The sequence below is a fragment of the Kogia breviceps genome, chromosome 7 (assembly GCF_026419965.1).
Source record: "Kogia breviceps isolate mKogBre1 chromosome 7, mKogBre1 haplotype 1, whole genome shotgun sequence".
Classification (NCBI taxonomy): domain Eukaryota; kingdom Metazoa; phylum Chordata; class Mammalia; order Artiodactyla; family Physeteridae; genus Kogia; species Kogia breviceps.
The window spans coordinates 9,355,962-9,379,750 of NC_081316.1; the positions used below are offsets into that span (position 1 = coordinate 9,355,962).

At 46.2% G+C, this 23,789-nt stretch overlaps 1 protein-coding gene across 3 annotated transcripts in view; it reads left to right on the forward strand.

Moving 5' to 3' along the window:
* The window catches only part of CSTPP1 (centriolar satellite-associated tubulin polyglutamylase complex regulator 1), a 201,408-nt gene that overhangs the window by 163,397 nt on the left and 14,222 nt on the right, over positions 1–23,789 (forward strand). For all 3 annotated transcript variants that reach the window (XM_059068449.2, XM_067037145.1, XM_067037146.1), the window contains one exon: positions 15,238–15,322. In XM_059068449.2, the coding sequence (XP_058924432.1) occupies positions 15,238–15,322 (85 nt within the window). The remainder of the gene's footprint in view (positions 1–15,237; positions 15,323–23,789) is intronic.

A 23,789-nucleotide genomic window follows, 5' to 3' on the forward strand; every position in this document is an offset into this window, starting at 1 on the left:
CTCAGCTATTAAGTAGTGGAGCTGGGATCTGAAGCCAGGATTGACTGACTCCAAAGAATGTACTTTCAAGCACTAGGTCAATAGTTCTCAGAAAATTTTTCTTTTAATTTTTTGGCCATGCCAAGCAGCATGTGGAATCTTAGTTCACAGAACAGGGATGGAACCCACACCCCCTGCATTGGAAGTGTGGAGTCCTAACCACTGGACCGCCAGGGAAGGCCCATCAAACTTTGATATACATAAAAGTCACCTGAGCTACTTGTTTAAATGCACGTTCACACACCCTAACCGCTGAGGATCCGGATTCAGACTCTGTAGGTCTGGGATGTAGATGATCCATGAACCATCCTTGGAGATACATTGGGATATACTACGTTACCTTTAAGGGCTTGGGGTCTATGTACGGAGGCATAGAGATAAAGTCCATATGGAACATTTTCTAACTGCCCACTATGTACCAGTCCCTGTGGCACATAAAAGTCCTCACTCTCAAGATTCAGTCTTTTGGGGCTTCCCTGGTGGCGCAGTGGTTGAGAGTCCGCCTGCCGATGCAGGGGACGCGGGTTCGTACCCCGGTCCGGGAGGATCCCACGTGCCGCGGAGCGGCTGGGCCCATGAGCCATGGCCGCTGAGCCTGCGCGTCCGGAGCCTGTGCTCCGCAACGGGAGAGGCCACAACAGTGAGGAGCCCGCGTACCGCAAAAAAAAAAAAAAAAAAAAAAAAAAAGAGATTCAATCTTTTGGTGGTAATGGGCCAAACAGACACATATATCATTAATAAATCATGGAATACTTAAGAGCACATGCTTTAGATTCAGGCAGACCCATGGTTCAAAGCCTGAATGGCAAATGACTTAACCTCCCTGCATCTGCAAGTAAAATGAAAACAACAATATTTACCTAATTGGACTGTTATGAGGGATTAAATGAGGTAATGGGTGTATAGGACTCAGGAAGTTAGCTTAAAAACAAATAACCAACACCAGGATAAATAAGTGGCTCAGAAGCAGTAAATATAGGAAAACTAAGAAGAAGAGTTACAGTTTTACAGCCTACTGCTTTACACTTAGAGTACCAAAAATTTTTGTTGTTTGTAATAAATGTACATGGAAATCTTTTCAAAATATATTTATATATATCTATATATGGATACAGATATAGGTATAAAATACTGTTCCCTGCATTCTTAAATAGAACTTATCTTGGCATCTAAGTATATACTTATAAATTATGTTATGCTGGAAAACACTGCTGCCGTCAGAGCTTATTGAAGTGTACCCTAAAAGCATCGATTGTATTTTAAATATTTTTTCCTGCTTCTCTGTCATGTTTCTATCATGCTGTTAATGCCTAATTTCTCATTGCTGTCCTGGCCCCCACCTTTTATAGTTCCTTTTCCTCTCCCAGGTTGCTTTGTCTAGCCTGTATTGGGTTTAGAAACTAGATGGCCAAGCTTATTAAAACTGTGAGCCCAGTCAGGACATTTCTCAGAAGCCTGTAAGTTAACCACCTAAGCTTTAGTGTGCGAACTTCGTGACATCTGTCTCGCCTGCTTAGGGGCTTATTGGCATTTAGATTTTTGAGCTTGCCTATTAGTTAAGTTTTAAATACGTTAGGTATTATTGTGTAGGGTACAGACACCTGGAAAATCCATTTTCATTGTTCTCAGCATTGGAAGTTAGTCCATTTTGTAGCTCCATAACTTGAAAGAGCCTTGGGAATCACGGGATCATAGGTCTGGCCTTTTGCTGTCAAGTAGGTAACTGATTGTTATCTCCATTTTACAGAGAAAGAAACTGAGGCCTAAAAACTAAGTAGCCCGCTCAAGTGAGGTAGTCCAGCAGAGCCAAGGCAGGGTTGGTTCCAAGTCTCTGAGCCTTGCACACTGTTCCCAGGAGGAAACAGAGAATCACCTTAGGTTGTAGAAAGGAAGGAAAACCATCAATAACTATGACTAAAGAAAAATGAAGTCTGATTAGCATTGTAACTAATAAGTTTTAGCCCTGACTTTGATAGGTGTTTTTCCCCCCACCCCTGCCCTCATATGAAGGGATGTATAATCTTATTGTGCCCCCACTGGGCCTGAACTGTGAGCATATATTGATATAAAGAAGGGCCAAGCGGCATTATAATAAGATCCAGAAGCCTGTAAAGGATTTTAAAAGATGATCATCAGCTTTTCAAACTCGTTTCATTATGGACAAAACAAGGTGATTTAGAGAGAGGGCAGATAGAGCCACTGAGAATGAGGGACACGGAAATAGGTTTCTGAAGGAAGATGCAGAGTTGACTGGCTGCATCTTCTTGCTGGCTGGCTGGGTGGCTGGCTGGCCTGCTTGCTTGCTTTTTTAAAAAAAATTTTATTTATTCTTGGCTGCATTGAGTCTTTTCTCCAGTTGCACTGCTTCGTGCGGGCTTACTCTAGTTGCGGCGAGCGGGGGCTACTCTTTGTTGCGGTGTGCGGACTTCTCATTGTGGTGGCTTCTCGTTGTGGAGCACAGGCTCTAGGTGCTCAGGCTTCAGTAGTTGCAGCGTGCAGGCCCTAGAGCGCGCAGGCTTCAGTAGTTGTGGCACGCAGGCTCAGTAGTTGCGGCTCGCGGGCTCTAGAGCGCAGGCTCAGTAGCTGTGGCGCACGGGGTTAGTTGTTCCACGGCACGTGGGATCTTCCCGGACCAGGGCTCGAACCCGTGTCCCCTGCATTGGCAGGAGGATTCTTAACCACTGCGCCACCAGGGAAGTCCCAACAGAGGCATTTTGAACCCAGGCCTGTCTTAATTCCAAATCTCATGTCCTTAGTTATTATGTGTACTGCACTAGCAGACAATAACATGGGTTTCATAGCATCCCCACTCTTCGAGCAAGTTATGTCCTACCTGTTCTCTAGGCTACTGCCTTAACCACAGAGAATTACAATTAAAGAATCCTAGAATGTTAGACCCAAGTAGAACCCTGAGGATTATTGAGACAAAAAATTTGCAATTTTTTATAGTTCTGGACGGTCTTTGCTTTTTTAAGACACGTTGATGTCTTCCCACTTCTCATACTTTTGTCTTCTTAACCTTTTAAATGGGTTATACATGAACATGACAAAATTCAAAAGGTATAAATCTTACACACTTTAAAATATATTTAACTTAGTCTAATCGACCCCGATCATTTGTATGTGAGGCATGACAGAGGAAGAAACTGAGGCGTAAAGAGCTGGTGCCCAGTTGAAGGCCACCCATCAATGGGCAAACCAAGTACCTTATCCAAACTCCGGTGAGTAAGACCAGACTTTGTCTTCTAGAATACTTATGCCTAAAAGAAATTGGGTAGGTTTATTCTTTGATGTCACTGCGGTATTTTTTATCTTTTTCTCTCCTTTTGTATGCCCGCCAGTCCCACTGCAAGATAAGCATCTGAGTTGAGAAAGCCTAACCATTGTGGCATTTCCCAGGATGGAGAGCTGCTAGCATTTGGTTCACATTTTTATTAAAGTAAGATGAGTGATTCACTCACATTACAGGCAAAGAATCTTTTACCAGGAAAACCATACTTTGAAAAACAAAGCTGATGGCTTTAAGGAACAGAAACTGCTAACATCAATTTCCTTTCCCATCCAGTCCCAAAAAAGTCAGACACTCTCTGTCTCTAGCTGCCTCTTTCTCTTACCCACACATATACATATAATTATAGATATGTTACCTTATATGTGCCCACAAACGACAGAAGACAGCAGGAAAGACAAAGGTGGATCCATCTGAAGAAATGTATGTGTTATCTACATCCAACCCTCTATCTGGTTCCTGCTGTTTTTTGTGTCTGAAGTCTATTTTTTTAGTTGATGGATAGCCATAAATCCATCATCATTGGTGGAAGTTAGTGGATTCTGACAAGAGAACAGGCTGTGGTCTTTATAAATACGCCTACACGCTGGCAACGGCCTTCCCATACTCACGCAATCACTGAGGACCAGGGAACTTAGATTGTTTTTTATTTTTAGTCTGTCTTGGTTCAGCTCACCCTCCGTGAGTAACTCTGTTAGCCACTGCTTCTTATTTTGTTTATTTAAAAGAGAAGGAAAATGCATTTGAAGCAAAACAAATGCATAATCTGTTCCACTTCTTATTTATTCTATGGCTACTTTGGACAGTGGAAAGCCCAGAGAAATAATAACTTTTATTGGTTTTTGTTTTTTGTGGCTTGCTTTCTCAGACAAGTCCTCATCAGACAGTTTTGCTGATAGCTTATGAAACTCCATGCCAACTATCAGCCCTCATTTTAAATTGGAAAGGAAAAAGGTAGTTGGAAGTATTTTTTATGTACGTTAAAGATACTTTTCTCTTGCTAATCTGTGTCTGGTCCTGTTAACGTTGCAGATACAGGCTAATAATGACTTTAAATGTTTATTGTTTTTGTTGTCCCTTCTCTATTTTCTTATAGAGATTAGCAGCAAGTCACCAAAGATAGAAAGCCTCTGTCAGTTTGGAGGGCAACAAGGGAGCTGGGAGCCACATAGACTACATCTGACCCTGGAGTCAGCCTAGGAGAAAGATGATAGAAAGAGGTGGGATAGATGGTGGCAGATTTCAGTAGTAACAGTAATGATAATAATAGCATTTGCAGCTAACATTTACTGCATTCTCACTATGGAATTTTCTATGCTAGGTGTTCTTCATCCATAGAAAAAATAAAAGCAGGCTGAGTTCCCAGGGTCCCAGGGACCATATGGCAAGAAAGAAAAAGACATCACAGGGAACTGGCCTGTGTAATAGAAAGAGGCCTTGCCCTGGAATGGGAAGGCTTGATCTGATCCTGGCTCTAACATTTACTTGGTGATTTTATCCCTTACTGAGGCTCATTTTCCTTGTCTATAAAAATGGGAATATTTTTATTCCCATTTTCCCCTCTCTGCTCCAGAAACTTCTCATGGAGATCAAAAGTGATAATGCATATGAAAACAGCTTGCATAACTGTACAGTCTCTTTATAAATATGACTCATCATCACTTTTAATAGTGAGAAGAGAGAGGGTTGGCAGTGCACCGACTATCAAGGAAGGTGGCGCACACCTGCCTTCAGGCAGGAAGTCTGTTATTCACTCGTCAATAAGAACAAAGGAAGCAAGATAAAATAATTATGAGATAAGGAGTAAGATTATTCTAGCCACCCACTGGCTGGAGCTGGAGAACTTCCGTGAACTGTGCCCTTTTTTTACGCAGGTGCCATCCCACCTGTATGCCTCAAACACAGGGCAGTAATGACAAGAGTAGGTACTGTTTGTCGAATGCTTGCCCTGTGCCGTATTCTAGCACTTTAAGTTTACTACCTCTCTCTTTTTTTTAATCCTCTCAAAAACTCTTCATGATTAGTATTAGTATCATCTTTATTCATATTCATGTGATGATGATTATTATTCACTTTCATTTCTAATTGGCTTGCTCAATGCCACATGGCTACTTTAAGAACCAGGATTTAGATCCTCGTCGGCTGATTCAGGAGCCTGCACTCTTAGTGAGGCACTACATAAGACCCACTTAGGGGTCAGGGCCAGTGTGGTGGTTTTTTTTTTTTTTTTTTTTTTTTGGCCACGTTGGGTCTTCGTTGCTGCGCGTGGACTTTAGTTGCAGCAAGTGGGGGCTGCTCTTTGTTGTGGTGCGTGAGCTCCAGGCACGCGGACTTCAGTAGTTGCAGCACGCTCGGACTCAGTAGTTGTGGCTCGCGGGCTCTGGAGCGCAGGCTCAGTAGTTGCGGCGCACAGGCTTAGCTGCTCCGTGGCGTGTGGGATCTTCCCAGACCAGGGATCAAACACGTGTCCCCTGCATTGGCAGGTGGATTGTTTGTTGTTGTTTTTTTTTATAAATTTATTTATTTATTTATTTATTATTTTTGGCTGCGTCGGGTCTTCGTTGCTGTGCCTGGGCTTCCCCTAGTTGCAGCGAGCGGGGACTACTCTTTGTTGCGGTGCGCGGGCTTCTCATTGCAGTGGCTTCTCTTGTTGCGGAGCATGGGCTCTAGGCATGCGGGCTTCAGTAGTTGTGACACGTGGGCTCAGTAGTTGTGGCTCGCAGGCTCTAGAGTGCAGGCTCAGTAGTCGTGGTGCACGGGCTTAGTTGCTGCGTGGCATGTGGGATCTTCCCGGAACAGGGATCGAACCCATGTCCCCTGCATTGGCAGGCGGATTCTTAACCACTGCACCACCAGGGAAGTCCCGAGCCAGTGGTTTTTAAACAGTCCTCTATAGAGCCCAGAGTTTAAGGCAGTGCCTCAGGCCTTCTCCCGCCGCCTCCTCATCCCCACACCTCTAGCCTCTGTGAAGGCTATTGAGGACAAAGTTGGGTAAGAAGAGGTTTGTTTTTACCTATGTTATACATTAAGGTTCCTTATAAAATTTCCATTTTTAAAAAGTATATCTGTTTAGGGACTTCCCTGGCGGTCCAGTGGTTAAGAATCCATGCTTCCGGCCTTCCCTGGTGGCGCAGTGGTTGAGAGTCCGCCTGCCGATGCAGGGGACACGGGTTCGTGCCCCGGTCCGGAAAGATCCCACATGCCGCGGAGCGGCTGGGCCCGTGAGCCGTGGCCACTGAGCCTGCGCGTCCGGAGCCTGTGCTCCGCAACGGGAGAGGCCACAGCAGTGAGAGGCCCACGTACCGCAAAAAAAAAGAATCCATGCTTCCACTGCAGGGGGCCCGGGTTCTATCCATGGTCAGGGAACTAAGATCCTGCATGCCATGCGGTACAGCAAAAAAAAAAAAAAAAAAAAAAAAAAAAAACCTTTCAAAAAGTATACCTGTTCAAAAATTTTGTTCAGCCCTCACATACCACGACATCCTTCTTTTATAGGTGAGAAAATGGAGGTCCAGAAACCCTGTGGCCAGTATCATGTAATTAGTTCTTTGCAGAACTCAGACCAAGTTCTTTTAAAAATGCTACCTCTGTTTCAAAAACTGAGTGAGGTATTGCAGATACACCACCACTGAGAGGGCAGGATTTTCCTCTCACCTTTACTTCCCGTGAGGGGGGAGTGAATTCAGTTCATTGTCCAGCTCTTGTGCCTGTTTGACCGTTTCTGTTCAGTTAAGAACAGGAGCAGGTCACAGGAGGTAACAGCAGCACCTGCTTCTTCCTGGATAAAAATTACACCGTAGCTCTGAAATCTCTGCGTCAAAGGGCACACCCTGTCCTCCCATTTCCAAACAAAAATGTGAAGGAGCAACACGTGACAGGGCTGGACGGGTTGGTCTCTGGACGAGAGTGCAAATGGTAGCGCAATGCTAGGCTTGAAATAACTTCCTTGATGGGCTGCTGAGCCCTTTGGGAGCTTATGGCGCCAAGATCCCGCTCAACATTTTAGCGTCCAGAGCTGCCTCCATCCCTCTGTAAACTGTCAGGAGACTGTGCCTGTGCCAGAGTAGCTAGCGCTGTTGCTACTGGAGAGAGACTTCCTTTCCTCCTGGCTGGGGCCTCCTTCCGCAATGCCACGTGGCTTTCCACCCTGGGCATATGCAGCCTGTTGTGTTTCGTGTTGTCAAAGCTGTGTCTACGACAGCGCCTCCTCCCTGAACCAAGCCTTGCCTTGGTCCTCCAACTCTCAGGAGCCTATCAGGAGGAACAGAAGAGAGGCTAACCCCCCAAGGTGTATACACAGTATAGAGGGTTCTCACATATCAGCCCAGCCCACTGGTTCAGTCCCACAGCAGCGGCTAGAGATGGCCCTGGTTAGCCCCCAAACCTGATGAGATTGCCATTATGTGCCACACACAATCCCTGGGGAAGGATTTTCAGACCCTGATTAGAAATGCTCACATTTCTTTAAACCTTTGTATAATAGAAACAGTTCCTGGGGAGTTTCTTGTATTCATTCTAAAAATTGCCATGAAATTGTTATTATATCTGATTTAGTACTTTGCCTAGAACATATATACTAGTCAAAAAGTAATAGTCACTTGATGTTGGGCTTAGTCATAATCAAATATAAAAACTAAAGAGGGCTTCCCCGGTGGCGTAGCTGTTGAGAGTCCGCCTGCCGATGCGGGGTACACAGGTTCGTGCCCCGGTCCGGGAAGATCCCACGTGCCGCGGAGCGGCTGGGCCCGTGAGCCATGGCCGCCGAGCCTGCGCGTCCGGAGCCTGTGCTCCTCAACGGGAGAGGCCACAACAGTGAGAGGCCCGCGTACCGCAAAAAAAAGAAAAAAACAAAAAACTAAAGAGTCTGTCTTTCTGCCCCTGTTTGAACACACTACACATACTCTGGAGAGTAATGAGTTGGCAAAGGGTAGTGTTGATAATGGCCCCACAGGTGTCATTGGAAGCCATTGCTTCTCATTCCTTTTATAAAATCATTTCCCTTTCAGTAAACTAATGATCATTTTCCTCCATTTGCGATATAAAACAACAGTGCTGTCAAAGAAGATAAAATTTAAGAACACAGTCTGCCCTTCTGGAGTTTTGCTTGACAGGAACATGGCCCTAGGAAGTGAGCAATCTTCCTGTGACTTTTGCTACCAAGTGCCACATGGCGAGTGAAGCTGTCAGATGTCCGCCCGCTTCCTCTCCCGTCCCCAACTCTCCCTCTCTCCCTTCCCCTCCTTGCAGAGTAGCACTGAGATATTTACTCAGCTGTGGCCTGGTACCAAAGCCTCGGTGCCCTGGGGAAAGGAAGGGGTGGTCATGCCCTGAATCATCCATGTCCTTCCGAGCATCTCTTGGCAGAGCAGCCTGGCTGGGGGTGAGTGTCATCTGGAATAAGCCTCCACAACCCCTGCATAAACGAATATGAAAACAACTGCAGCTGAAAATTGGAGAGTCCACTCGTGGGCTGTGGTGTTCTCTGGCTTCTGTGGCAGTTCCTACTGAGATCATGCAGCCAGCCAACTAGAGGTTGTTCAGTCCTCTGGGATTCTCCGTGGCTTGGTAGCATTTCATTATCTCCAGCTCCAGTCTCAGCACTAGCTCACTCAGCCCTCAGCACGAAGGCAGTCGTGCAAATGAACTCAGACTACACCCCAGTTCATCCTCCAGAGTTTTGGAGGTAAAAACCCTTGATTCGGGCTTTGGGGAAGGCTTCTCTGAGTAAAGGAGCCAAGGTATGGCCCTCACTCCTTCCATCTGGCACCCCTCCACTGGTCTCTTTTAGTGACACCACTCTGACCCTGGAAAAGGCACCATTTCCTAGGAAGAGCAGGAGGCATCTGAATCTTCGGCCACACGCTGCTGCAGTTCTTCTGAGCAAATGTGTGGACACACGTGGTGGTCTGAGAGGAGGATGTAGAGATGACTGAGCTACCCCCACAGAGCTTCAGAGACCAGAATTTCCACAGCAAGAAGGCAGACCAGATGTAGAAAAGAGAAGAGAAGGTCTTCAATCCTTCTTTTCCAAGGAAGGAGGAGGTGAGAACGAGTCAGCCCTTGAATATATTGGGCCTCGGTAATTTGTGACAAGATTAGTTTTCTTAGCCAAAATAACCTCGTCCATCACTCTCTGGGATTAGAGTAGGGCTAGCCAAGAAAAGAAGACTTTGAGTCAGGGGTTGGCTATCTTGAAAACTCCAGTATTCAAAACTCCAGCTAGAGCTGTAACAGTAGTGAAGTGAATCACTAAGAAGTAAACCATAGGTGGCTTCTGATTTTCACAGTAAAATTGGTGATCTGTTCCAATGATGATAAATATTCGAGTTGATTGGATTGAGCACTTGATAAGAAAGCGCTAGGAGTCAGCAAGGCCATGGAGTGTAGTTACACCTTCCATAATGTATTGAGTTCACTGAGAGCTGTGGTACCTACCAACCAGGATGTTTCTCATTTTCAGCACTTTATAGCTCCTGGCACCTCCTCACACTGACCTAAACTTCTAGTCACGCCTCCTGTGCCTGGAGATCCCCCATCTCCGTGTTCACACAGTGACCGGAAACTCGTCCCTCCAAATTTTCATCCGGGTCACTGTGCGGTGCATGTTTTTACTCACTCCTTCCTTCAACAGATATTTACGACCATACGCCAGCCATTGTGCTGAGGGCTTTAGTGAAGGCCAAAGATGCCGTAATTTCAGGACTTCAACTTTTAATCAGTTAATAATTATTAAATAATTCTCCCATTTATTGAGCATTTTGCTAATGTTTCAGAAAAGTTCCTTGTACACAAATTACCTCACCTGATCTTTACAACAATCACATTAGGTAGGTACTGTGATGAGTCTCCTTTCTGAGAGGAAACTGAGGTTCAGAAAAATTGTCTAACTTGTCCGAGTCATGCTGGTGGTAAGTAGGGGAGGCCAGGTTTTGAAGCCAGGTCCTCTGACCACGTAGTCTGCGCTCTGCACTAAAACAACTGCCCTGCCCAACTGGAGGGCTATCTGTACGTTTAACTTAGATATTGGTTTGGCCAAAAAGTTGGTTCGGGTTTTTCTGTGACCTGTTACAGAAAGACCCGAACGAACTTTTTGGCCAACCCAGTAAGTCTTTAACTTAGATGTAAAGTTTGTCAACCACCTGGCATAAACAATCCTATCGTCAGAAGTCAAGTCCCCCACTAACCAGCCAGATCACACCTGCCAGAGTAGACCTTGCAGGACCTTTGGAGCTAGACAGGCGTATGTCTGAATCTCAGTCCTCCCTCCTCTTACTAGTTCTGTCTCCGTGAAAAAGTAATTCGCCTTAAAGAAACCCCAGTTTCTTTATTTCTAAAATAATAATAGCAAATACTAACAGAGCACTTATGATGGGCTATGATTCTTAGTTCTTAACGTTTAGCTCACAACAACTGAATGATGTTGGTACCATCATTATACCCACTTGATAGATGGGAAAACTGAGGCATAGAGCACTTAAAGGACAGTAATTTGAAATCAGTGGCAGAGCTTGGATTTGGACCTAGGCAGTCTGACTCTAACGTCCATGCTATGAGCCACAATGCTGTACTGTGCTGCCTCCTGAGATGATAGGATTGAGGGTGTAGAAACCTCTGGTCCAGAGCCACACAGTCAATGGGATTATTACAAGGTTTAGAATAAGAAAATTTAACAGCTCTGACCACCCACAAAAAGAGAAGCACCAATCTGTGGGGAGCGCTCTGATTTTGATCTTATACCAAAGTCGTCTCATGTCTTTGCCTTTGAACTTTCAGGACCTGCTGGCTGAAGCTTTCCTAACTGTGGGGGGATTTCCTAATTCCTAATTGTGGGGGGATTCCTTTAGAGAAGGCATCTGTTGGTACACACCGTTTACCTTCCCTGCACCTGCCAGGATGGAGAGCACCGGGCAGGTGGGCGGGGGTGAGAAATGGCTGTGTAGCCACCAGCACAGGTGTACTCATCCCCCACCTTCCCATGGCCTCAGCAAAGGCTGTGGTGCTGGAGCTGCAGTCTTTCCTGTTGACAGTAATTAGAACCTCTCAGACTTAATTTCTTACATGAAAAAATCCCAATTCACTTGAATTGTCTCCTTAATCCAGTTCACCTGGAGCTATTTCGTTCCTGCAGTTTGTTTGGGGAGGAGAACAAGCTATTAAGCCTTCACACATTACGGTTGATAAGATCAAGGTGCGGAAAATGTTAGTTGGGTAAACTTTGGAGCCAGACTGCCAGAGTTTGAATTCCAGTTCCAGCAGTTAAGCATGATCTGGGTTTTTGTGTCTGTGAAATGGGGATAACCATAGTGAAGATTAGATAAGATGAGATGGCACAGGTAAAACCCTTGGAAGATCAGTGTCTGGCCCATAGTGAGTGCTCAATAAATGTTAACTGTTCGTATTATTATCATTATTAAGCCCATCCAGCCCTTAGACCCCAGCCTAGGATCTTGCTCTGGGAAGCCACGTCCCCTTCCTGTCCCCCACGCTCTGGACCCTCCTCTCCTCACTTACCAGATGATTTCATCTCTCTACGCCTCCACGCCCTTATCTGTGAAATGCGGCTGGGAATACTAGAGTCTACTTTGTGAGGTTGTTGTGAAGGTTAAGTAAGCTAATTCAAAGCCTGAGCACAGAGCTCAGTGACTAGTCCGTCTCACTACTGTTATTCCTGAAGTACAAAGGGCTGCCTGGAAGGCAGATCTTTGAGATCTTGGAGAGCTCTTAGAGCCAAAGGACCCAAAATAGGCAGGAACATTTAGGGTTAACCAACGCCTGCGTGTGAGCCTCAGGAGCCGGGGAGACCGCTGGCTTGTTGGGAACGGAGGAGGCCTTAAATGAATGCAGACTGCAGAAGAGTATTCAAGAACAGGTTCGGCTCAAGCAATCTCACTGAATTTTCAAGGCAGAAAAATTTTAAAGGGTTTAAGCATTTACACTCAGCAAGAAGCACCTTCCTCCTCTCCTGCCTTTGCCCCCAGGATTTAAAAACAAAACCAAATAGCTCCTGTTCTTTGGTGTTACTATGTTCTAGACATTCTGCTGAGTACTTTATAGACATCATCCTTTTTGATCTTGACTTCAACCCTGAAAGGTAGGTGTCATTGTTCCCATTTTACGGATGAGAAACTGAGATTTAGAGAGATTGTGCAATTTGCCCAAGGTTGCATACCTGGGAAATTGCAGAGCCAAGATCTGAACCGAAGCCAGGGGGACAGGAGGAGGGCAGCTCCCATTTGTTCATCAGTGTTCCGATTCTGGAACAACACTTACTGCTCACCACTCTCCCAAATACCCACTGTACAGCCCGGGAGTGTCTCCAAGCGGCAGATGCCTCTCCCTTGAAATTATCTGGCCTTGATATTATCCTACTTCTACTTGAATAGAACTGCTGTCTTCCGCAATTAAACTGGCCAAAGTCGTTTATTTGCCTGCACTTCCCGTTCATCTCTTTATCTGACTATCTTCCTCACTTTACATTGAGGATACTCAAGTTCCAGAAGTGGTGAACAGGATGTATTCTGTTTTTCTGATGTATATAGTATTTCCAAGAACTGTTGTTGCATTGGAGAAGTACAAAATTATTTTTGTAAATCATTCTTCTACACTTAGGAAGCAAGTATTTGAAGCACGTGAGTTAGAATATCAAGAACCTAGGGGCTTCCCCGGTGGCGCAGTGGTTGCGAGTCCGCCTGCCGATGCAGGGGACGCGGGTTCGTGCCCCGGTCCAGGAAGATCCCACGTGCCGCGGAGCGGCTGGGCCCATGAGCCACGGCCGCTGAGCCTGTGCGTCCGGAGCCTGTGTTCCGCAACGGGAGAGGCCACAACAGTGAGAGGCCCGCGTACCGCAAAAAAAAAAAAAAAAAAAAAAAAAAAAAAAAAAAATATCAAGAACCTAAAGAGAGCTGAGGGTCTGGAAACCAGGAGGCTGAGATGGATTTCCAGCACTGTCTTTCTTGATTGAATAAGGGGGTCATACAACTCTCTCGGCTTCTCATTTTCCTTTACCCTGTTTGTCTTCCCAAGGATATCTTGTAGATAATTTGGGGGATAAATATGAATAACTGTGAAATACTTTGACCCCCCCCCCTCAAGAATGGTATCAGATCCATCCACCAAATCTTAGCCTAGAAAAGCATTAATGGGGACTCCCTGGTGGTCCAGTAGGTAAGACTCCAAGCTCCCAATGCAGGGGGCCCGGGTTCAACCCGTGGTCAGGGAACTAAGATCCCGCATGCATGCCACAAGTAAGAAGCCCTCACGACGCAACTAAAGATCCCACGTGCTGCAACTAAAGATCCCACGTGCCGCAACGAAGGTCCCACGTGCCGCAGCTAAGACTGGGTGCAGCCAAAATAAATAGATTAATTAATTAATTAATTTTAAGAAAGAAAGGAAAAAAAGCATTAATGATTCACAGATAGAACCTTCCTTTATTCAGTCCCTGCCAGAACTCACTTCTCTCTACACAGGGGGCTTTGAAGTGAGAATAAAGTAGGAACATATTAGATTCAGTGGCTTTTCTCTCTTTCGTCTTTCCTGTCCCTCACCCCAAGTCTGCGAGCCCACAAGTGGCTATTGCTCCTTCCCTTGAAGAACAAAACCTACTAGGCTGTGCCCTAGGTCAGGCGAGCGAGGAGAGGAAAGTGCACACGCCATTGTGGCTAGAACGAAGGCCGCAAAAGCCATCTTGATCCTTTGACCTACCCTGACGCTGAGTCTGTCGCTTTGGTGTCCCTGACTTTGGCAGTGTGGTTAGTCTGACTCTATGCCCCCACCTTGAATGGAGCCTTGATGAAAAAGTAGTAGGAACCCAGGCCTGTCCCCGGGGGTTTGGGGTTTTTATCTTGGAAAAGCATCAACCAGACTATCAGGGACAGGAGGTCTGGATTCCTGTGGCTTGAGCTAACTTAGGTCCAAAGAAACCAAGTGTCTGTGATCATCATCTTCACTCCCCAAATGTGGCCATGCCCTCTGGATTCCCTTCCCTCGCTCATGCTCCCGGCTAGGAGGGCTTCTGGGTTGCCTGATCTCGCTTTACCATCAGCACGTTGTTCCGTGTTTGAAATGCTTTGGTATATGGAATGCTTGCGGATTGCAGCTGCCTGACTGATCTAAAATCTCTTGGCTTTGGGACATGCAGTAACGAAACAACTTTTAAACACCAGTGTATTTCCTCTCCCTTGGCATTCTATAAACACCCCCCCCCCCCGAGATTTACCTCTCTGGGATTTCTACTGGGCCACAGAGCCTCATCCTGGCTCATCTGTCCCGAAGCACTGCTTCTGTCTATCAGGAGTCACTTGGTTGCCTAGACTGTATATCTTGGACCTTTGTCTTGGCTTCCCATAGTAGGATGACCAGCTTTGTGGGCAGGCACCCAAAAGGAGCCACAGCCAGCGCAACACTGGATGACAGAGTAAGAAGGTCTGTGGGTTGCTATGCTGTGTTCTTCTCCTCCATACATTGCAAGACTGCATTTGCCTTAATACTGCTTGCGGATATGCTGTGGATGGTCTTTGGGCATGTTGTGGTGAATGTTACCACGCCAGAGAATTTCAGCAAACTCAGCCAGCTCTGAAGTGACTCATTCTTGTGGATTTTCATCCATAAGAAGGCTAATAAAGTTACCCCTCTAATTCCGCCTTCTTACCGGACCATCTTTCAAACCAGTGAAGCTCCTTAGGCCAAAATATTGTAGCTGGGTGCCTCCCATCCAGGAAAAACTTTGTAGAAATATCGATCTTAAAATCTCACCCTTGGAGGGTTAGTGGCTAATGCAGCCTTAACACTGACTCACCTTTCAAAGAGTAGCTCTACTGAGAGTAGGTCTGAAACCCATGAAATGATCAGAAAGATAGCAGTGACCTCACATGCAGAGACTAATGTGTTCCTGTCCATTTCCGCTCCAGATTTGCTGACCGTGAGGGAATATCACTGCTTGCTGCAATTACTGTGCCCGGATTTCCCGCTGGAGCTCACTCAGAAAGCAGCCAGGTATGTCTCCTGGGCTTTTGAAGTCAACTCACCCCCCCTCTTTGGCCCGGGCTTCTGAGAGAAACCTGAAATGTATACAAACAAACATACCATTAGGGGAGAATAAAACTGATAGGGAAGAAACTGGCATTCAGAGAAGGGTCTATTTGGGATTTGCCCAAAAACATAATACTTTCTGCATTTCCAGAAGGAAGCCAAATGATCTTTGGTGGTTTCAGTGGGGAGTTTTATGGTCTGCAGATAGAGTTGGGAGGTGGTGAGATGAAGAGACAAACACACACACAGGCACACATAGGCACGTACACACACACAGGCACGTACACAAAGAAATATCCCTAGAGGACATTCTGAGAAAATATGGGGCAAGTTTGACAGCGACTTGTGATAAAGGGGGTTGAAGTTCGAGACTGGAAAACATGAAGGTGATAAAGCCCAACTGAGGGAGGGACAAATTGTATTACTTATGCTAAAAGAAGGTTTTCAAGATTAGTCCAGAACCAGGAAGACTTGGTAGAAATACTTAGAACCCTCTAAGTTCTGTGTTTGGTTTCACTGTCATTCACATGTTTTTAACCAAATAAGGTAGCTGGGCTATGCCTCAGTTAACTTTTACTTATTTAACTGAAAACCTGAGCTAAGGCAGCAAATGGAAGTATAGCAAAAATCTTGTTTTCTGAAAAATGCCAGAACAGAGGATTTTTAGGAAAATACTCTATTATATCATACATGACAGATACGTGTCATTAGACACTTGTCCAGATCCACAGAACATACAACACCAAGAGTGCATCGTAAGTCTAAACTGTGGACTTTGGGTGATGCTGTGTCATCCCAGGTTCAACGATTGTAACAAAGGTACCATTGGTCGGGGATGTTGATCTGGGGGAGGCCGGGCACGGGTGGGGGCGCGAGGTACATGGCAAATCCCTGCGCCTTCCCCTCAATTCCACTGTGCGCCTAAAACTGCTCTACAAAAGTAAAATCTAAACAGTAATTTTTTAAAAGCCCAGCTTCCCTAAATCAATTAGTCCAGTATATTTACAAAGTAGAGTTGACTAGTGAACAGGGAGGGGCTTAGGGGCACCGACCCTCTGTGCAGTGGAAAATCCAAGTATAACTTACAGTCAGCTCTCCATATACACAGTACCTCCATATACATGGCTCTGCACCCGTGGGTTCAGCACCAGCGGGTTCAACCAACCGCAGATTGTGTATTTGCTATCGAAATCCACATATAAGTGGAGCTGTGCAGTCGAAACCCAGGTTGTTCAAGCATCAACTACATATTCACATCCGTCACCACAGTCAATTTTAGAGCATTTTGACCACCCCGCCAAGAAATGCAGCGCCCCTTAGCCATCACTCACCAATGCCCCCATCCTCCCTAGCCCTAGACAACCACACTCTGTCTCTATAAATTTGCCCGTTCTAGACATTTAAAATAAATGGAATCATATGACATATGGTGGTCCTCTGTGACTGGTTTCTTTCATTTAGCCTCACGTTTTCAAGGTCCATCCACGTGGGTAGCGGGTCTCAGGACTTCCTTTCATCAAATAGTTCTTGAGTGCCAATTCTGTGCCAGGACCTATTCTGCATATTAGGGGGACAGTGATGAATGAGATATCGTTCCCGCCCCTCAAGGAGCTTTTTGCCATTTGATTTAGAAGTGGATCCCTTGGGTACCGATCACGGCCCGCCACCGCCTTATGTCACGTCACCTTGGTTTCTGTCACTGCACAGCAGCCTCCGTCCTCCTGTCCCGCTCCTGAAAGGTAGCGGGCGAGTCTGAGGGTGAGCCTTCTGTATGATTTTCAACCCCACCAGCCCCGTTTGTGCACTTGCCCCACCCATCTCCCAGACCCTTCCAAACAACCTGGTGTGTTGTAAGCATGGCAAGATTAGACGAGAAGGAATAGAACCCTCTAAGATCCACAGATTCGTACAATTATTGACACCAAGGGGCTTCTGGAGTGGCATTCCCCTAGCTGTGTCGGAAGCTTACTTCCTCCTCCTCAAGAGGCCTGCTGTTCAATAGAAACTTCAGGCCTTTCCATTTGAGGAAGAGGAAGCAAGGTAACCAGTCCATGTCCATAGCAGGGAATGTGAGGGGAGGATGGGGATGCCAGTATCAACAACAGAAGGGCTCCAGGTAAGCCTCGGGATACTGGCCACAAAATCAGAGATGCACTCAGGACGCGGGCTTCTGCGTCAACCCCGCCTCCCCGGTGCCCGGCTTTCCTCACTCCACTCCAGCTGGTGCGTGTGTGGAAAAATTGCATACGTCCCAGAAAGTGCCCTCTGATTGTTTAAGCTAGTCTCATCTTGTCCTGAAGGTCAGGATCCCAACTTCCTCACACACAAACCCAGACTTCTGGCCAGAACTGCAAATGGGGGTGGTTAGGCCTCCAAGGCAGTTACTCTAGCTGGAAGAGGCACTGCCTTCTCCTGTCTCACTGCTGGTCTCACTGTATTCATGGCCCTGAGGTCTGGGGACAGGCCGCAGGAGGAGGCTCCAGTCTCTGATGCTGTGTGCGTAAAAGAACGTAATCCACAGGCAGCTGTAGGCCAGAGCCTGTTCAGCAGCAGAGCAGCCCCACGTGCGCCTGACTTACGTGTGGCCAGCACCGTGGCCAGGCCCCGGGGCGGCGGGTGTGAGCCGGAAACAGGAGCGCAAAGAGCAAACTGACTCCACGACAGCGCCCAGCCAGAGACCCCCTCCACCGCACACACACTCCCGCAGCAATGGGAGCCGTTAAGTGATTTTATCCCTAAGTGGTCCCCATAGCATCTCTGTCTCCATCCTCCAAGGGCTGGGAGGCGTTCCTGAAGGTTAAGAACATTCAACTAGAGCCCAAATTCTTGAGTTCTAACCCTGGTTCCACAGCTTACCAGCTTGTGCCCTTGGGAAAGTTATTTAATTTCTTTGAGCCTCAGTTTCCTCATTTGTGAAGTGGGAATAATCATAGTTGTAATAATTGAAGAAGCATATAATGTGCTTAAAATGATGCCTGGCACAGAGCAATGTTAGAAGCAGTGGTATTAACCTTGACCTTTAAGAGCACAGGCATCATAGGGTTAGAAAGGCCTGGGTGTACACACCACCTGTGCTCTATTAACTGGATGACCTTGAGGGTCTCTCTTAACTTCTACAAGCCCTGTTCCCCTATCTGTAAAATGGGGCTATAATGATAATAACTAACTCAGGGTGGTTGTAAGATTTCAACAAAAAATTATATGTACATTGCTTAGCACATTATATAATCCAATAAATAATAATTTCTGCTGTTAAAACAATGTTAGTACTATTGTTATTGCCAGATTTTTTTAAGTAAGTGAGAAGTCAGACATAGAGAGCAGACTTGTGCTTGCCAAGAGGGAGTGGGGGAGGGCGAGGGACGGACTGGGAGTTTGGGGTGAGTAGATGCAAACCATCACATTAATTTATTTGTTTGTTTGGTTGGCTTTATTTATTTATGTTTTTGGCAGCATTGGGTCTTCATTGGCTTTGGGCTTTCTGCATTGGGCTTTCTCTAGTTGTGGCGAGCCGGGGCTACTCTTCACTGCAGTGCGTGGGCTTCTCATTCCGGTGGCTTCTCTTGTTGCAGAACACGGACTCTAGGCGCACAGGCTTCAGTAGTTGTGGCACACGGGCTCAGTAGTTGTGGCACACGGGCCCTAGAGTGTGCAGGCTTCAGTAGTTGCGGCATGTGGGCTCAGTAGTTGTGGCACACGAGCTTGGTTGCTCTGTGGCATGTGGGATCTTCCCGGACCAGGGATCGAACCCATGTCCCCTGCATTGGCAGGCAGATTCTTAACCACTGAGCCACCAGGGAAGTCCCAAACTATTACATTTAGAATAGATAAATAACGAGGTCCGACTGTATAGTGCAGGGAACTATATCCAACCTCCTGGGATAAACCATAGTGGGAAAAAATATTTTAAAAGAATGTATATATGTGTAAATTAAATAAGTGAGAAGTTCCTGGGTTCCCTAAGGCAGTGGTTTCTGGCCTTTTTTCCCTCCACAAAGTTCAGAAAATAATATATAACAAAAAGCAGGGTAAAGACAGGACTGCCTGTGTCTCCTCCCTCCTGGGCCAGGGGGACCATCTCACCTGTAACCCATTCAAGGCCCAAATGACACAGGCGTGGGAAGCTTCCCTCCAAGGGTGAAGACTTAAAGCAGCGGTTCTCCAACTTGAGTGTGTGCACCAGAATCACCTGCAGGACTCGTTAAACCGCGATGGCCCAGCCCCATCCTCAGAGCTCAGGGGGTCTGAGGTGGGGCTCAAGAATCCAGAGTCCTTATAGGTTCTCAGGTGATACTCATGGTCTGGGACCACACTTTTTTTTTTTTAAACATCTGTATTGGAGTCTAACTGTTTTACAATTGTGTGTTAGTTTCTGCTTCACAACACAGTGAATCAGTCATACATATACAGATGTTCCCATATGGGACCACACTTTGAGAACCACTTTAGAGCATTGCATGACCGTCTCTTTCTGGCACTTTAGAATTGATTGCATTGAAAGGAATTGCTTTTCCTTCTCACTCTTGTCATCTGAAACACTATTTAACTCACTTCTCCCTCACTTAAAGCCAGATTTCCTAGTGAGTAATATATGTTTAACAGGAAAAGCTCTTTTATCATGGGTATATGCTGAATACATATAGTGCTTCAAAAGCACATAAACTTCTCTAAGGAATCTAGTTTTAGACCTAACAAGTCACCTCCATTTAAGAGAGTCATTTTTCAACTGGTCCCTGTATCACAAAGGTTGAATGGCCTAATGGTGTGGGACTCAGGTGCTGGAGCCAGACAGCCCTGGGTTCAAATCTCATTTCCTTCACTCATAGGCTTGTGACCTTGAGCAACTCCTCTGAGCATCAATTTCTTCATCTTTAAAATGGAAATATAATAGCACCTGCCTCATAGAGTGCTGGGAAAACTGGACAGGTACATGTAAAAGTGTGAAATTAGAACATTCCCTAACACCATACACAAAAATAAACTCAAAATGGGTTAAAGACCTAAATGTAAGGCCAGACGCTATCAAACTCTTAGAGGAAAACATAAGCAGAACACTCTATGACATAAATCACAGCAAGATTCTTTTTGACCCACCTCCTAGAGAAATGGAAATAAAAACAAAAATAAACAAATGGGACCTAATGAAACAGAGTGTTTTTAGGATTAAATGAGATAATGCATGTAAAATACCTGTCACAAAGCCTTTTTTTTGTTTGTTTGTTTTTTGGCCGCACTGCATGGCTTGTGGGATCTTAGTTCCCTGAACAGGGATTGAACCCATGCCCTTGGCAGTGAGAGCACAGAGTTCTAACCACTGGACCGCCAGGGAATTCCCTTACCTATTATTTATTTATTTATTTATTTATTTAGACTGCATCGGGCCTTAGTTGCGGCACGCAGGATCTTTCGTTCTGGCACGTGAGCTCTTCGTTGCGGCACTCAGCCTTTTCTCTAGTTGTGGTGCACGGGCTTGCTAGTTGTGGCCCATTGGCTCAGCTGCCCCACGGCATGTGGGATCTTCATTCCCGACCAGGGATCAAACCAGCGTCCCCTGCATTGCAAGATGGATTCTTAACCACTGGACCACCAGGAAAATCCCTCCCTTACCTATTTTTAAAGAATATAATTATAATTAGTAAGTGGGGAGTGATACTTCGTTCCTATATTCATTTTTCAGATGTTTACTGAGCATCTGCTCTCTGCCAGACTTCATGCCATGACCTGAAGATACAGCTTTATGCTCTCTTGATGCCTTTCTTTCTTTATGCCTCTCCTCTGCAATATCATCCTGCATAGATCTCCTCCCCAGATCTGACCTGCCACCTGCCAGTGTCACTGTTGCCCCAAAGGTCTTTCACCTAAACAGACCATCCTTTCCCTCCCCATTCTTTCATTTGCCAGATGTTTATCGAGTGCCTGTTATATTCGTGCTTGTGGAGGGGCTATGACAATGTTGCTCCGGCCCTGGAACAACTTACAAACTGACAGAGCAGCAGACATTAAATAAACAAAGAGCTAAGTGCTATAGGAACATATAAACAGGACACCCAGCCTAACCTGGGGAATCATGAAAAACTTGTCCATAAAACAGAGATGTTGGATCTGAGACCTAAAGGATTAATAAGAGATGAATTTGCCCTATCAACTATTACGACTGATTATAAGGCCATCATAATGCCAACTAAAAATTGGGGACTTGCCATCTGCCTCTACAAGGATTAAGCCACTATAGCCGCTGACCTTCAACACACCCTGAGTGGTATTCAGAGTGGAGATCAAGAATGAAGCGCGGGCTTCCCCGGTGGCGCAGTGGTTGAGAGTCCACCTGCCGATGCAGGGGACATGGGTTCGTGCCCCGGTTCGGGAAGATCCCACGTGCCGCGGAGAGGCTAGGCCCGTGAGCCGTGGTCACTGAGCCTGTGCTCCGCAACGGGAGGGGCCACAACAGGGAGAGGCCCGCGTACCACCAAAAAAAAAAAAAAAAAAAAAAAAGAATGAAGCGCTCTGTGCTCTGGGGAAAAATGGCAGAACAGGCCTTCAGATAGTTCGATTTTTTTTTTTTTTTTTTTTTTGGCCACGCTGCATGCGGGGTCTTCCCCAACCAGGGATCAAACCCGTGCCCCCTGCAGTGGAAGCTCAGAGTCTTAACCACTGGACCGCCAGGGAAGTCCCAGGTAGTTAGATATTTTCAAGGGAAGATTTTACGAGCCCAATTCTTGCATCTCCTCATACCTAAAAAGGCATTAAAATCATTAACGGAGACACCTGCTCCTCGTGACTAGTAGTAAACTTCACAAGACTAGCGACAGCCTTCTGCAAAAATGTGTGCTGGATTGCATGTACGTCCCCTCACCAAAATCACATATATACCGGCCTTCCCCCCTACCTCTCCGGAGCAGTTTCTCGGAGCTCTCTGATATGCTGTCTCCCGGGCCGTAGTCCTCATTTTGCCCCAAATGAAACTTAACTCCAAACTCTCATGTTGTGCCCTTTTTTTTTCAGTCGACAGTTTATCCACATAGGATAAAATAAAATTAGATCCCTACTTCGGACCATATTCAGAAGTCAATTTCACATAGATTACAGACCGAAGTGTAAAATGCAAAACTGTAATACTCTTAAAAGAGATAAGGAGAAAATATTTTTATGGCCACCAGGTAGTTAAAAAATTCTTAAACAAGATAAAAATTCTCAAAGCCCAAGCTCAGTGGACAAGGTTGATAAACTGACCACAAGCGAAACTGCATTCGCTTATTCAATCATTCAGCCAGTGTTCATGGAGAGTTGCCTGTTCCGTGCCAGCCACTCTTCCAGGTGCTGAGGACAGAGCAGTGAACAAAACCAAGCCCCTGCCCTCGTGGAGCTGACATTCTAGAGAAAGGGGAAGTATCTGCTAGGAAGCACGAATTCCCCGACGGCAAAGTGAACCCTCGCCACAGCGGTGAAAGTGCTGAACCCTAACCCACAGGACTACTGGAGAATCAAGATTAACATTTTCTATGCAGGGCTTCCCTGGTGGCGCAGTGGTTGAGAGTCCGCCTGCCGATGCAGGGGACGCGGGTTCGTGCCCCGGTCCGGGAGGATCCCACCCGCGGCTGGGCCCGTGAGCCGTGGCCGCTGAGCCTGCGCGTCCGGAGCCTGTGCTCCGCAACGGGAGAGGCCACAGCGGTGAGAGGCCCGCGTACCGCAAAAAAAAAAAAAATTTCTATGCAACAAAAGATGCTGTAGGGCTTCCCTGGTGGCGCAGTGGTTGAGAGTCCGCCTGCCGATGCAGGGGACACGGGTTCGTGTCCCGGTCCGGGAAGATCCCACGTGCCGCGGAGCGGCTGGGCCCGTGAGCCATGGCCGCTGAGCCTGCGCGTCCGGAGCCTGTGCTTCGCAACGGGAGAGGCCACAACAGTGAGAGGCCCGCGTATCGCAAAAAAAAAAAAAAAAAAGATGCTGTAAACAAAGTTGAAAGACAAGCCAGTGACTAGAAGATATTTATTACATATGTAACTAACAACAGATTAGTCTGCAGAATTTTTTAGTCTCAAGAATGGTTTATGGGGGACTTGCCGGGTGGTCCAGTGGCTAAGACTCCGTGCTCCCAGTGCAGGGGGCCTGGGTTTGATCCCCGGTCAGAGAACTAGACCCCATATGCCACAACTAAAGATCCTGCACACCACAACTAAAAAGATCCCGCACGTCACAACAAAGATCCTGCACGCGGAAATGGAGATCCTGCGTGCAGGAACTAAAACGTGGTGCAGCCAAATAAATTAATTAATTAAATAAACATTTTTTTAAAGAGTCAAAAGCAATTTTTTAAAAAAGAATTGCTTATGAAGAACTCCTACAAATCAATAGGAAAAACATGAAGAACCTCGGTAGAAAAACAGTCCAAAGATACAAACAGATAATGTATAGAAGAGAAAAGCCTAACAACTAA